The 12,841-nt window shown below is 68.8% G+C and overlaps 1 protein-coding gene across 1 annotated transcript; it reads right to left on the bottom strand.

The window, feature by feature from the left end:
• Window positions 1-656: 656 nt before the first annotated feature.
• DENND4B (DENN domain containing 4B) lies at window positions 657-12,036 on the bottom strand. Its single transcript, XM_088154694.1, has 26 exons — window positions 11,463-12,036; window positions 11,081-11,333; window positions 10,926-10,995; window positions 10,315-10,484; window positions 9,725-9,966; window positions 9,577-9,643; window positions 9,435-9,493; window positions 9,207-9,351; window positions 8,678-8,853; window positions 8,479-8,579; window positions 7,943-8,158; window positions 7,131-7,276; window positions 6,902-7,041; window positions 6,709-6,832; window positions 6,394-6,600; window positions 5,689-5,817; window positions 5,455-5,599; window positions 4,515-5,038; window positions 4,293-4,415; window positions 3,874-4,049; window positions 3,532-3,649; window positions 2,845-3,078; window positions 2,648-2,747; window positions 2,010-2,175; window positions 1,869-1,933; window positions 657-1,442 (listed from the first exon to the last, which is right to left on the bottom strand). The coding sequence occupies exons 1-26, from the start codon at window positions 11,789-11,791 to the stop codon at window positions 1,297-1,299; spliced, it is 4,371 nt and encodes a 1,456-aa protein (XP_088010820.1). The 5' UTR covers window positions 11,792-12,036; the 3' UTR covers window positions 657-1,296.
• Between the last annotated feature and the right edge of the window lie 805 nt (window positions 12,037-12,841).

Below are 12,841 nucleotides of genomic sequence, written 5' to 3'. Positions count from 1 at the left end.
GGCCGCCGCCGCCGCCGCGCCCGCCCCGCCTCCCGACCCCAGCCGCGACGCCCATTGGTGCGGCGCTTTGACAGGCACCCGGTGTCACCAATTGCATCGCTGCCATCCGCTCTTAGCCCCCCTTCCGGCTTTTACTGGATGCCTTAGCAATGATTGACGTCTCGCTGCACCAATGGCAACGCGCCGAGCTTCCCCGCGGGGCGCCTTTAATGGGTCCCCGGGTCTGAGCATCCGGGTATCGCGGGCGGCGCGCGGTGGCGGCGCGCGACTTCTCTCCCGGCCCGGGAGGGAGATTTGGCCCCTTGCGGCCGCCGTACCGGCCCCGGGCCCGATACCGGCCCGGTTCCGCCGCACGTGGCGCCGGTGCGAGGCCGCGCTTGCCTCCGAGGGTGGTCCTGGCTCCGCGGGCACCGGGCAGAGCCCCCGCACGCCCCCAGGCCCGGCGGGGCGGCAGCGAGCAGGGCCCGGCGCCCGCGAGGCCTCATGGCCCGTGCCAGGATCCAAGATGGCGGCCTGAGGGCAGCGCCCCGGCCGTGCCAGGGTCGAAGATGGCGGACACGGCCTCAGTTCCCCCCTCATCGCCACCCCTGGGGGGTTCCGCACCCCTAGACCCCCCCTCCTCCACTAAAAAAAAAAATCACCCTGGAGGCAGCGAGGAAAATACCGCAGCAGCTTTTATTTACAGGCCCCTGGGGCGGGGGCTGCTATTGCACAGTGCAAGGGGAGGGGGCGGCCCCGAACCCCCTCCCAATGGCCACCAAACCCCCCCGGGGGGCGCGGAAGGGCTGGAGATGATGGGGGGGACAAACCCAGAGCCCCCCCAGCTGCCCTGTCACCACCTGAGGGGGGAAAAAATCCACCCCCAGCCCTCCTGGGTGAGAACCGAGGCAAAAAATGAGGAGGGGGAAACACCCAGAGCCGCCCCTGCACGTCCCACCCGCGCTCTCACTCTGGGGAGGATGAATAAATAAATAAAAATATATTAACACTGACATATAAAACCCGTCGTGAGCCTGGGGGTTGCCGGGGGTCCCTTTCTCCCCACCCTGGAGCATTTGAGGGTGGTCCTGGGGGTCCCTTGCCCACCTCGGCCCTCCCCTGACACTCAGGGGGTCCCTGTCACACTTTGGGGGGACCCTGGGGGGGGGGTCGTTCCCCCAGGGGGGGAGGTCCTGTCTAATACTGGGGGGTTTCCTTCTCCCACCCTGGAGCATTTGGGGTATCCTGGAGTTCGGGGGGGGGGATGGGGGTCCCGTTTCCCGGTCTCCTGCCCGGGGGTGGGGTCCCGTTCCCCGCTCAGCACTCGGGGGGGGCCCCGAAGGTGCGGCGGCAGTCGGTGGCTTTGGCGCTGGGGGGCTGCGCCCGCCGCCGCCGCAGCTCGTCCCGGCCCAGAGCCCCCCCGAGCTTGCCCAGCGCCGAGCGGTACCGGCGGTCAAAGGCGGCTGAGGGGGGGGGGAGAGACAGGGGGTCAGCCCGGAACCCCTGAGACCCCCCCAGGAGTGCCCCAGACCCCCATGCCCCCCACCCTGATCACACCCTGAGCTCCCTCCCTGAGCAATCTGAACCCACACGGTTCCTCCCTGACCTCCCATGTCCCCCCTTTGAGCCCCCTGGACCCCCATGTCTCCCTCCCAAGCCCCCCCAACTCCAGCCCTGTGCCCCCTGAGACCCCCCCAGTGTCCTCCCAGGAGTGCCCCAGACCCCCATGCCCCCACCCCAAAAACATCCTGAGCTCCCCCACCCCGAGCGCTCTGAACCCCCACGGTTCCCCCTGTCCCTCTGTGCCACCCCCCGTGTTCCCCCCGAGCCCCCCGGATCCCCGAGCCCCCCAACACCAGCCCCGTGCCCCCCCAGGCCGAGCCCCTCACCGATGTCCGTGTGCTCCCGGCCCAGCGCCGCCAGCGTCAGGAACAGCAGCTCCCGGTAGATGCTCCTGCAGGAGGAGCCATGAGAGGATTTTGGGGGGATTTGGGGGGAATTTGCGGGGCATTCGGGGGGTCTCTCCGTACCTGTGCAGGGTCCGGGGGGCTCCGGGCGCCGCCAGGGTGTCCAGGAAGAGCCCAATGGCTTTGTGCACCTCGTTGAGCCCCACGTGGCTCAGCAGGGCCTCGAGGAACGTCAGCGAGAACGGCGGAGCTGGGGGTCCCCAGGGGTGCAGCCGAGGGGGGATGTTACCTGGGAGACCCCAAAGAGTGACCCCAGAGTGACCCCAGAGTCCCCAAATCCCCAGGGATGTTACCTGGGGGTCTCCAAGGTGTCCTGGATCCCCCTCTTTGCTCTTGGCCATTCCCCTACTCCTTCCATCCCTCCATATCCCCCATTCCCGCATCTCCCACTCCCATATCCCCATTCCCACATCCCCATCCCCATTCCCATATCCCCATTCCCACATCCCCATTCCCACATCCCCATCCCCATTCCCATATCCCCATTCCCACATCCCCATCCCCATTCCCACATCCCCATCCCCATTCCCACATCTCCCACTCCCATATCCCCATTCCCACATCCCCATCCCCACTCCCACGTCCCCATCCCCAATCCCATACCCCTACTCCCACACCCCCATCCCCATATCCCCATTCCCACACTCCCATCCCCATTCCCAAATCCCACTCCCACATTCCCACCCCCTCTCCCCACGCACTGTGCAGCCTCCACAGGACGTAGAGTGGGGGGCAGCTCTCGGGGTCGGGGCTCAGCACATCCCACAGGAGCCTCACACGGACCCGGGAGGGCTCGGGGGGCTGCAGGACGGAATTGGGGAGGGCGTCAGCACCGGGCAGGAACCCCCAGAGCCCCTCACAGCCCCCCCCCAGCCCCTGTTTGCCCCCCAAAGCCCACCTGGGGGTCGCGGGGGGCGTGCTGGGAGCCCAGCAGCAGCAGGGGGAGGTTGCTGGGCAGGGCCAGGCGCTGGAAATACCACACGAGGTTCCAGTAGATGATGGGGTGGCTGTCCACGAGCTCGGGCCGTGCCAGCAGCTCCCCGCCCTCGTTCTCCACCAGGCTCTCCAGCTCCTTGCGCAGCACCAGCGGGCTCAGGTAGGCGAAGGCCACGCGCTCCCAGCGCCCCGGGGGCTGCAGGAGGGGGGGGACACACTTGGGACCCCCGAATTAGAGAGAGGGGACACCCCCTGCCCAGCCCTGTGAAGGATTGGGAGCTGAGGACACACTTGGGACCCCCGAATTAGAGAGGGGCGACACCCCCTGCCCAGCCCTATAATGCATCAGGATCTGGGGACATGTGGGACACACTTGGGACCCCCAAATTAGAGAGGGGGGACACCCCCTGCCCAGCCCTGTAATGCATCAGGATCTGGGGACATGTGGGACACACTTGGGACCCCCTGCCCAGCCCAGAGCCACCAAAACCCCAGCAGGGACCCCCAGTGACCCCAAATCCCAGGTGGGACTGTCCTAACCCCAAATTACAGGGATGACGGACCCCCCCCACACCCAAAATCCCGGGTGAACCCCCCTCCCCACCCCCCCGAGCCCCCCCCAGCCCCACCCCCGGTGTCCCCCCGGTACCGGGGTGTCGGCACAGCCGTTGCACAGCTCGGGGGTCTCGTCCAGCTCGAGGCAGCGCCGGCGGTCGCTGAGCACCGGGCCCTGCGGGGAGGGGGGCACCGGGCCGGCCCCGGGGGGGCTGCGGGACACACGGGGGGGGTCACGGCAATGGGGGGCGCTGGGGGGGGGGTTTGGGGGTCCCCAGAGGATGGATGGATGGGAGGAGGGGGGGATGGTGGGGAGCAAAGAGTGGGGTCGGGGACACCGTGGGGACACCGTGGGGAGGGCAGTGGGACATTGGGGTGTCCCCACAGAGGACGGGGGTCCCCGAGGCTGTCGGGGGGGGTGTCCCGGGGGTCCCACCTGGGGGGCTGCCGGAAGTCACGGATCTCGATGCTCAGGAAGGGCACGAAGGAGCGGGAGCAGAAGGGGCAGGAGGTGTTGAGGTTGGAGTCGTCCGAGGTCCAGCCCGCCATGAGCTCCTCGTCGAACACGAGCCCGGCACAGCCCGGGCAGCGCGAGCAGCTGGACAGCAGCACCTGGGGGACAGCGGTCACTGCGGCCTGAGCCGGGCTCTGACCCCCCCAGACTGGGATTTGACCCCCCAAACCTGGGCTATGGCCTCAGACTGGGCTCTGACCCCCCCCCAAACTAGGCTCTGACCCCAAACTAGGCTGTGACCTCCTAAACCTGAGCTCTGATCCCCCCCAAACTGGGCTCTGAACCCCTCGAGCTTGGCTCTGACTCCCCAAACCTGAGCTCTGCCCCCGAACCTCTCTCACCTCCAGGGCGGGGGGCTCCGTCCCCGCTGTCCCATCCATGGGGGGCTCTGTGGATTTGGGGGCCCCGGTGCTGCCCCCCGAGGCATCGGACAGGTCCAGTTCACTGCCCAGGGACACGGAGCTCTGGGAGGGACACGGGGGTCAGGGGAGATGACACAGGGTGACACAGGGTGACACAGGGTGACACAGGGTGACACAGGGTGACACTCAGAGCCCCGGTACCTCTGACGCCGTGGACTCGGGGCGCTCCCGGGGTCGCAGCAGGGTCTCTGCGGGGCTGCGGCGTGAGGGGGGGTCCCCGTCCCTCTGCTCCGACCCCCGGCGTGTCCCGGGGGGCTCCCGGGGGGACTCTGCGGGGCGCGGGGGGGGCCGCTTGCCGGGCGACAGCAGCTGCTGCAGCTTGGCCGCCAGCCCCCGGCGCGGGGTCACCCCCCCGGCACCGGTACCGGCACCGGGACCCGCTCCGGGCTCGTCCCCGCCGCTCTCGTCCGTGCCGATGTCCGAGAGGCTCCCGTCGGCCGAGCCGGGGGGGCCCCGCGGGCGAGGGGGCGGCGGGGTGGGGGTCACGGGGAGCAAGGGGGGCCCCGCCCGGGTCTCGCCCTCTCCCCGGGAGCTCCCGGGGAAACTGAGGCTGCCGCTCTTCACCAGGCGCGGGGACGGGCCCGGCTCCGGGTCCCGCAGGCTCCGACCTGCCCAGGTGGTCTGGCGCTGCAGAGGGGGGCGAGGGGCGGGGGGGGCTTGGCCACCTGAGGGGGACAGAGGGGTCAGGGACGGCAGCACCCCCAAAGCTGCCATTCCTGGGGGGAACAGGGCCCCCCTGACCCCATAAAACCCCCCCTCCCCAGAGGGGTTCAGGCCCTGGCAGGAGGGGACAGGGGTCACTGGGGTCACCCCCAGGTCTCACGGATATTCAGAGGGGCTCGATCCACTAAGAACCACCAAAGCACCGGCAGGGACCCTCAGTGACCCCAAATCCCAGCTGGGACTCTCCCAACCCCAAATTACAGTGATGACGGACCCCTCCCCATTTCCAGTCCCCCATAGGAACCCGCCACCCAAAAATCCCGGGTGAATCCCCCCTCCCCATTCCCACCGCGAGGGGACGGGGGGGGGGGGTTGTGAGTGGGGTGACCTCACCCCCCTGTTCCCCCCAGCTCCTCACCTGGGGGGTCTCCAGCCGCGCTCCGGCGCTGCCGCTGCCGCAGGGGCTGCCGGAACTGCGCCGCCCCCAGCACCACGTTCCGCAGCTTGGCCCAGCGCAGCCGCCCCCCTTGTGTCCCTGCCGGCCACTTGCTCTCCAGCACGGCCTGCCAGGTGGGGACACACGGGGGTCAGGAGTGGCCGGGGGACCTCCAGGACCACCCCCCACCCAGCCAGGGTAACCCCTGGGGGTCACCTTGTTGTAGTAGCCGTAGGTGACGGTGTTGGGGACGATGCCGGCGCGTTTCATCTCGAGCAGGACGCGCACGGACAGCACGGGCTCCCCGTACTGCCCGCACAGCTGCATCAGGATCCGGTAACACACCTGGGGGGGCACCTCCACGTCAGCCTGGGGCACCCCCGGCCACCACTGCACCCTCAGAACCCCACAGGTGTCCCAGGTGGGAAAGAGCTCCGGGATCACAGAGACCAACCCGTGCCCAACCTGCTCAGCCAGACTAACGTCCAGGAATTCCTTGGACACCTCCAGGGATGGGAACTCCAAACCTCCCTGGGCAGTTCCAATCCCTGACCACTCTTTCCATGCGGAAATTCCTGCTGCTGTCCACCCTGAGCCTCCCCTGGCCCGGCCTGAGGCCGTTCCCTCTCCTCCTGTCAGGGAGTTGTGCAGAGCCACAGGGTCCCCCCGATCCCCCTTTTCTCCAGGCAGAGCCCCTTTCCAGCTCCCTCAGGAGTTCTCCATTCCCTCCTCCTGCTGCTCCAGCCCCTTCCCCTTCCCTGGACGTGCTCCTCACTGTCCCTGCTGAGAACTGGACACAGCACCCGTCACTCCCCTCAGCAGCTGTTCCTTGGACACCTCCAGGCCAGGTTGAGTCCAGCACTGCCCATCCCAGCACCAGGTCCCCTTTCCCACGAGGATTTGGACCAGAACCTGACCCACCTCGTCGGGCAGCACCACCTTGTGCTGCTCCATCTTGCGCAGGACGTCGTAGGCGAGCTGGAGGGCGCGGAGCTTGGCGGGGGCGGCGCGCACGTGGGTGGGCAGGTACAGGAACCAGAGCCCGTAGCAGTGACCCAGCAGGCACCGAGCCCACAGCTCCGGCACCGCCGACGACTTCTGGGCCACCCGCTGGGCCACCTTCATCTCCTGGTGACATCGGGGACGGTCAGGGAATGGGTGCTGAGCCCCTCAGGCGGGCACCTGTGCAGGTGTCACAGCTCACGGGGACCCCTGTGCCCAGGTGCTGTCCCTCACCTGCTTGGTGCGGCGCGGGGCGGGGCTGCTCGGGGCGCTGCTCCGGGCCTGGCACAGCTGGGCCACCAGCGGGTCCCGGGGGGGCTCCAACAGCTCCGGGCGCAGCGTGGGGAACCCGTCATACCTGGGGAGGGGCACAGGTGAGGGAATCTGGGAGAGGGGGAGGAACAGGGAGGGCCCGGGGGGGTCTCACCTGTAGCGTGCGGGGGGCTCAGCCCCATCCGGCCCCGCTGGCTGCTCCGGGGGGGTGATGAACACCGTGTGCTCCCCACCCCGGGGGTCGTCCAGCTCCATCAGGGGCGTGTCCTCGGGCTTCTCCAGGTCCACCTGCACCTGGAGAGGGGCGGCGGGGGCGCGGTGGGGACACACCTCGTGGGTGGGCACAGGTGTGAGGGACACGGGGAGGGGACACGGGGACTCACCTTGTCCACGCAGGTGTCGAAGAACTCGAGGCAGGGCTCGCGGTCGCTGGCGAAGGAGCAGTCCTCGATGAACTGCGTGAAGAGCTGCGTGCGCAGCAGCTGCCCGTAGAAACGCTGGTACGCCCGCTCCCGGGAGCGCAGGAACCCTGGGGAACGGGCAGGACACGGGGGTCATGGGATAACGGGATAACGGGATAACGGGATAATGGGATAAGGATGGGATGGAACTGGCTGGGACAGGACCCCCAGGGTTGACACCGCTCCTCACACACCCTGGAGAGCGAAGAGGATGGGATGGGGATGGGGATGAGATGGAACTGGCTGGGACAGGACCCACAGGATTGACCCCGCTCCCCACACACCCCGGAGCACGAAGAGAATGGGATGGGATGGGATGGGATGGGATGGGATGGGATGGGATGGGATGGGATGGGATGGGATGGGATGGGATGGGATGGGATGGGATGGGACAGGACCCACAGGATTGACCCCGCTCCCCACGCACCCTGGAGAGCAAAGAGGATGGGATGGGATGGGGATGAGATGGAACTGGCTGGGACAGGACCCACAGGATTGACCCCGCTCCCCACACACCCCGGAGCACGAAGAGAATGGGATGTGATGGGATGGGATGGGATGGGATGGGATGGGATGGGATGGGATGGGGATGAGATGGAACTGGCTGGGACAGGACCCCCAGGGTTGACCCCGCTCCTCACACACCCTGGAGAGTGAAAAGGATGGGATGGGATGGGGATGAGATGGAACTGGCTGGGACAAGACCCCCAGGGTTGACCCCGCTCCCCACGCACCCTGGAGAGCGAAGAGGCTGCCGGCATCACGGCCGGCCGGGGCGGGCGCGGGCGCGATGGGGCGCAGGAAGGAGCGGTACCCGCGCAGGGCGCAGGCCATGAAACGCAGGAACGCCGCCCGAGCCTCCAGCTCCAGCTGTGCCCGCCGAGCCCCCGCGGCCTCCGCGTCGCTCAGCACCAGCTCCGGGGGCTCCTCCTCGCCCGGCGCGCTCAGCACTGCGGGGACACGGCGGGACAAGCGTCGGCACCGGGACCGGCCGGGCCGCAGAGCCCCGGGGTGGGAATGGGAATGGTTGGACGTGGAATGGTTGTGAACCAACGCCCAGGGAAAGAGGGAGTGAAGTTTTGATCCTGCTTGGAAAACGCTCCCAGGCAGGGGGGGAATTCAGGGTGTCTTTGACCCCAATTTGGGCTATTCCGTGATTCTGTAACAGCAGAGGTGGGGGATGCAGTGACACCCAGGATCCCCTGAGACAACCCCAGGACCTCCGGGACACCCCCAGACCCCTCGGGACACCCCCAGGACCCCCACTCACGCTCATCCAGCTGCTGGGACAGGCTGTGCAGCGAGGCCAGCAGCACCTTGCAGGGCCGGCGGGGCAGCGCGCGGGGCGACAGCAGCTTCCTCTCCTCACTCCTGGGGACACAGACACGAGGGCAGGGCGGGACCCCCTGGGACCCCCCCGGGACCCCCCAGCACAGCCCAACCCCACGCTCCCCACCGGGGACACTCACTGGAAAATGGTGTTGGTGTCCAGGTCGACGAAGATGACGTCGCGGGGGGGCTCGTAGAGGTCGAAGTAGCTGGAGTGGATGCCTACAATGAAGGGCACGGGGGCACACAGCACGTCAGCCAGCGCCAGCGGGCACAGCGGGATGTAGGGGCACTGCCAGCGCAGGGGGAAGATCATCTGGGGACAGGACGAGGGTGGTCAGCACGGCGGGGCCCCCGCCAGGCAGGATGGAGGGGACCCAGCCCCGCGGGATGGGGTCTGCAGAGCTGTGGGACCAGGATCAGCAATGCCACAGGACCGGGATTCCCAGTCCTGTGGGATCGGGGTCCTGGGCACAACAGTCCCCAGCACCACAAAACGGGGATCCCCGGCAGTGTGGAACGGGGATCTCCCCAGCACTATGGGATCAGTGCTCCCAACACCGCAGGACAGGGATCCCCAGTGCCACAGATCCCCAGCGCTGTGGGACCGGGATCCCCAGCACGGTGTGTCCCCACAGTGTCCCCGCAGTGTCCCCTGCGGTCACTCACCGCCACCAGGGCTTCGCCCACGCTGGTCAGGACGTCGGGGCGCAGGGAGTGGATGAGCAGCTTCTGCTCGGTCAGGACGGCCACCAGCAGTGCCACCGCGTTGTCAGGGCCCAGGTTCTGCAGCAGCGTCAGGAAACTGGCCCCGCTGCGGGGAGGGGGGACATCACCCGGTCACCCACAGCCCCCTCCCCACCTGTCCCACCCCCACGGCAGCACCCCCGGCCCTACCTGAGGGGCAGCGGGGAGGACACGGGCCGGCACAGCAGCAGGCTGTCATATGGGGACATCTGTGGGGACACGCAGATGTGATGGTGAGGGACACAGGGACACGCTGCGCTGGCCTGGGGGTCACCCCCCACAGGTGACTCACCTGGACCAGGATCCGCGGGCGCTGCGGGGACGGGAAGGGCACGTTGTGCATGAAGTGCGAGATGTGCCTGCGGGCGGAGCGGCCCCGTCAGAGGCGCGGTCGCCGCGGGCCCCCGCCCCCCCCGGAGCCCCCCCTTGTCCGCGCTCACGTCTCCAGGGGCAGCACGTGGGGGCCCGAGATGGAGTAGCGGTAGATGAACATGAGGAACTTGCGGAAGACGTCGAAGAAAGGCCAGTGCGACAGCACGCAGATGCTCTTGCGGGTGTGCAGGGAGCGCCCGGGCACCGGCCGCCGGTCCACCACGCTGAGCAGCCCCAGGCGCAGCGCCTGCGCCTCCGACAGCCGCTCCCGCGGGAACGCCTCGTGGAACTGGATGGCAGCGCCGTACACCTGCGGGGCGGGGCTGTCAGGGCACCTGGGCACGGGGATGATGCTCCCACCTGGGCTGTCAAGGCACCTGGGCACGGGGATGCTGCTCACACCTGCGCTGGGAACTCCTGGCACTGGGGATCCCGCTCTCACAAGGGCTGGGGAGCCCGGGAACCGGGGATCCCGCTCCCACCAGGGCTGTCAGGGCACCCCGGGCTCAAGGACCCCGCTCCCAGGAGGGCTGGGAACCCCTGGCACTCGGGGATCCTGCTCCCACAACTCTGGGGTGCTGAGACCTGGGGACCCAGCCCCTCCCATGGCACCGAGGACCCCCATCCCACACCCCCCCAGCCCCCTGTGCCGCCGTGCCTTGTCCCCCGAGGCGCCGGTGAGGACGAAGGTGGAGAAGACGGGCAGGGGGTACTTGGTGCCCACGGGCCAGCTCTCGATGGTGGCCCCCATGGGCAGGCAGAACACGGGCACTGACTCAGGCAGTGGGAAGGACTCGCTGTCCTGCTCGGGGTAGCGGCTCAGCAGCCCTGCACGGACACACGGACACACAGACAGATGGACAAATGGCCTGGGGATCAGCCCCCCAGGTCATCTCATCCACCCCAGTGAGGAGGGGGCTACCACGTGAGTGCCCACAGCTCCACAAAATCTCCCCTCAAAACTTCCCCCCAACAGGAAACCCAATTGCCCCCCATCCCCAGTAAGAGACCCCATTGTCACCCCAGTAAGGGATGCCACACTTCCCAGTAAGGAACCCCATTGTCACCCCTCCCTCCCCAGAAGCCTGGCAAGGCCCGCCCAGGGGTGCTGGGGCAGCTGAGAGCCCCCACCCTGTGCTCCCCCACCTCAGCCTCACGCCAGCTGGGTGAGGTTAATTAACACAGAAAATATTTTTAAGACTAATAGTGACAACAAACAACTCTGGCTTCCCCTAAGGGTGCCCAGAACCCCCAGCCCGAGGTCCCCACCTGCCTCGTAGACCAGCGTGTTGTCCTTGGCCACGGCGATCTTGTAGCACAGGAACAACGCGGGGCCCCACTGCAAGGAGGGATGGGGGATTTGGGGATCAGCAGGGGCTGGGCAGCACCGGGGGGGGGCGGTGAGAGGGACCCCCCAAACCCACCATGCTGGTGTTGAGGTTCTTGTCCACGCGGCAGAAGGTGTGGGGGGTGCTCTCGCCCTTGCTGGGGATCACCAGGCAGATGTCGGTGACCCCCAGCGTGTGGTGGCCCGGGGGCTCGGCCGCACGCCGGAACGTCAGGAAGGTGCGCTGGTGGCCCGGGGAGCCCGCGGCCAGGTTGGCCGAGCGGCTGTAGGGGGTGGTGTCCAGGATCTGGTAGCCCGGCTTGGGGCGGTCCTTGCCCTCATAGTGAACCCTGAGCGGGGAGAGAGGTGAGAGGAACGCCAGGAGCACCTCCCAGCTTCCCAAACTCTTCCCCCCAGTCTGGAGCACCCCACGGGGCTGCTGTGACCCGGAGCAGGACTGGGGGGCTCCCCACACTCACCCCAGCTCGATGAGGGGGGGTTTGTCCCTCCCGCGTTTGTAGCACAGGAACATCTGGGGGTTGTTGAGCAGCCCCGCGTTGAGCTCCACGGGATGTCCCGACGTGCTGGTCTCGATGCACGTGAAGCCCTGGGGCACCTCCTCGCCCTGCGAGCGGATGATCACGGCCACGTCCGTGATGGGCTCCCCGGGCCGCGCCGGCCGCGGCTGCTGCTCCTCCTCCAGAGCCCGCGACGCCTCCGCCAGCCCGGCCACCACGAAGTAATCCACGAGCTGCGGGGGCTTCTCGTCCGACATGGCTGTCACAGCATCTGCGGGGACACGGGCCATGCCACCAGGGCACAGGAAGGGAGGAGTTTTCCGGTCACGCCGTGGGACACGGGGACCCTCCAAACCTTCCAGCCACCCTCCCCCAAGCACGGGCAGGTCCCCTCGGCAACGCTCGGAGGAAGGAACCCTCCCTCCTGAGGCACCCCTGGTTTGGGGGCTGCGCCCCTGCTTTGGGGACCCGGTCCCTTCCTGTGCCCCCTCCTTGTCCCCAGCATCCCCGGTCCCCACAGCACGCTCTGTCCCCAAAGTCCCGTCCCCACCCCGTCCCCAGAGCCCCCCCCGGTGTCCCCAGACACCCCTCCCTGTCCCCAGCTTGCCCACAGCTTGCCCACGGGGAGTCCCTGGAGCCGCCGGGGCCGGAGGACGGGGGTGAGCAGGAAAGGGGAAGGAAACGGCGCCAGGCCCGGAGCGCCCACGTCACCCCGGTCCCCCCCACACCGGGGGGGCGACACGGCCGCGACCCCAGCGCGGACACCCCGCAGGGACACCGGGCTGGCACCGTGACCCCGGCACGGCACCCCCGGTACGGAGGTCACGGTCCCGGGAGCGAGGGGTGACAGTCCCTGGGAGCAGTGACACCCCCTCAGACGGGGGTCAGACCCCCTTGGGGACAGTGACAGCCCCTGCCTGGGGGGGGTCACCTCCTGCGGAGGGCCTGGCAGGGTCCCACATCCCCGTGTCCCCCCCGGTGACCCCCCCGGAGGGTGCTCTGTCCCCGTGTCCCTCCAGGTGACGCCTCCGGAGGGTTCCCCGTCCCCACGCCCGCCCCGGTGCCTCCCCGCCGGGCGGGGTCCCCATCCCCGTGTGCCCCCCAGTGATTCCCCCACAGCGGCCCCACAGGCCCCACACCCGGCCCGGGTCCTTCCCCCGGCCTCGCAGGCCGCAGACCCGGCCCTGAATCCCCCCCGCATCCCCACGGGCCCCCCGGCCCGGTACCCCCGGATCCGCCCCCCCCCCCGGTACCTGCGGGCCGGGCCGGGCCGGGCCGGGGCCGCGTCTTTGGGCTCGGCTGGGCCGCGACCGCGCGCCCGCCCGGCCCCTCCCGCGACA

The sequence above is a fragment of the Sturnus vulgaris genome, chromosome 31 (assembly GCF_052056855.1).
Source record: "Sturnus vulgaris isolate bStuVul1 chromosome 31, bStuVul1.hap1, whole genome shotgun sequence".
NCBI lineage: Eukaryota > Metazoa > Chordata > Aves > Passeriformes > Sturnidae > Sturnus > Sturnus vulgaris.
This window is presented reverse-complemented; position numbering and strand designations above follow the sequence as displayed.

Bases quoted from the DNA above. Each gene is read 5' to 3' on its own strand.
- DENND4B (XM_088154694.1), bottom strand. From the start codon at position 11,791: ATGGCCCGTGTCCCCGCAGATGCTGTGACAGCCATGTCGGACGAGAAG. The intron at 4,050-4,292 runs GTGAGAGAGGTT...GCTGTCCCCCAG, and splicing joins CGGAGCCCCCCGCCCTGGAG to GTGCTGCTGTCCAGCTGCTC. The intron at 2,748-2,844 runs GTGGGCTTTGGG...TCCGTCCTGCAG, and splicing joins ACGCCCCCCGCGACCCCCAG to CCCCCCGAGCCCTCCCGGGT.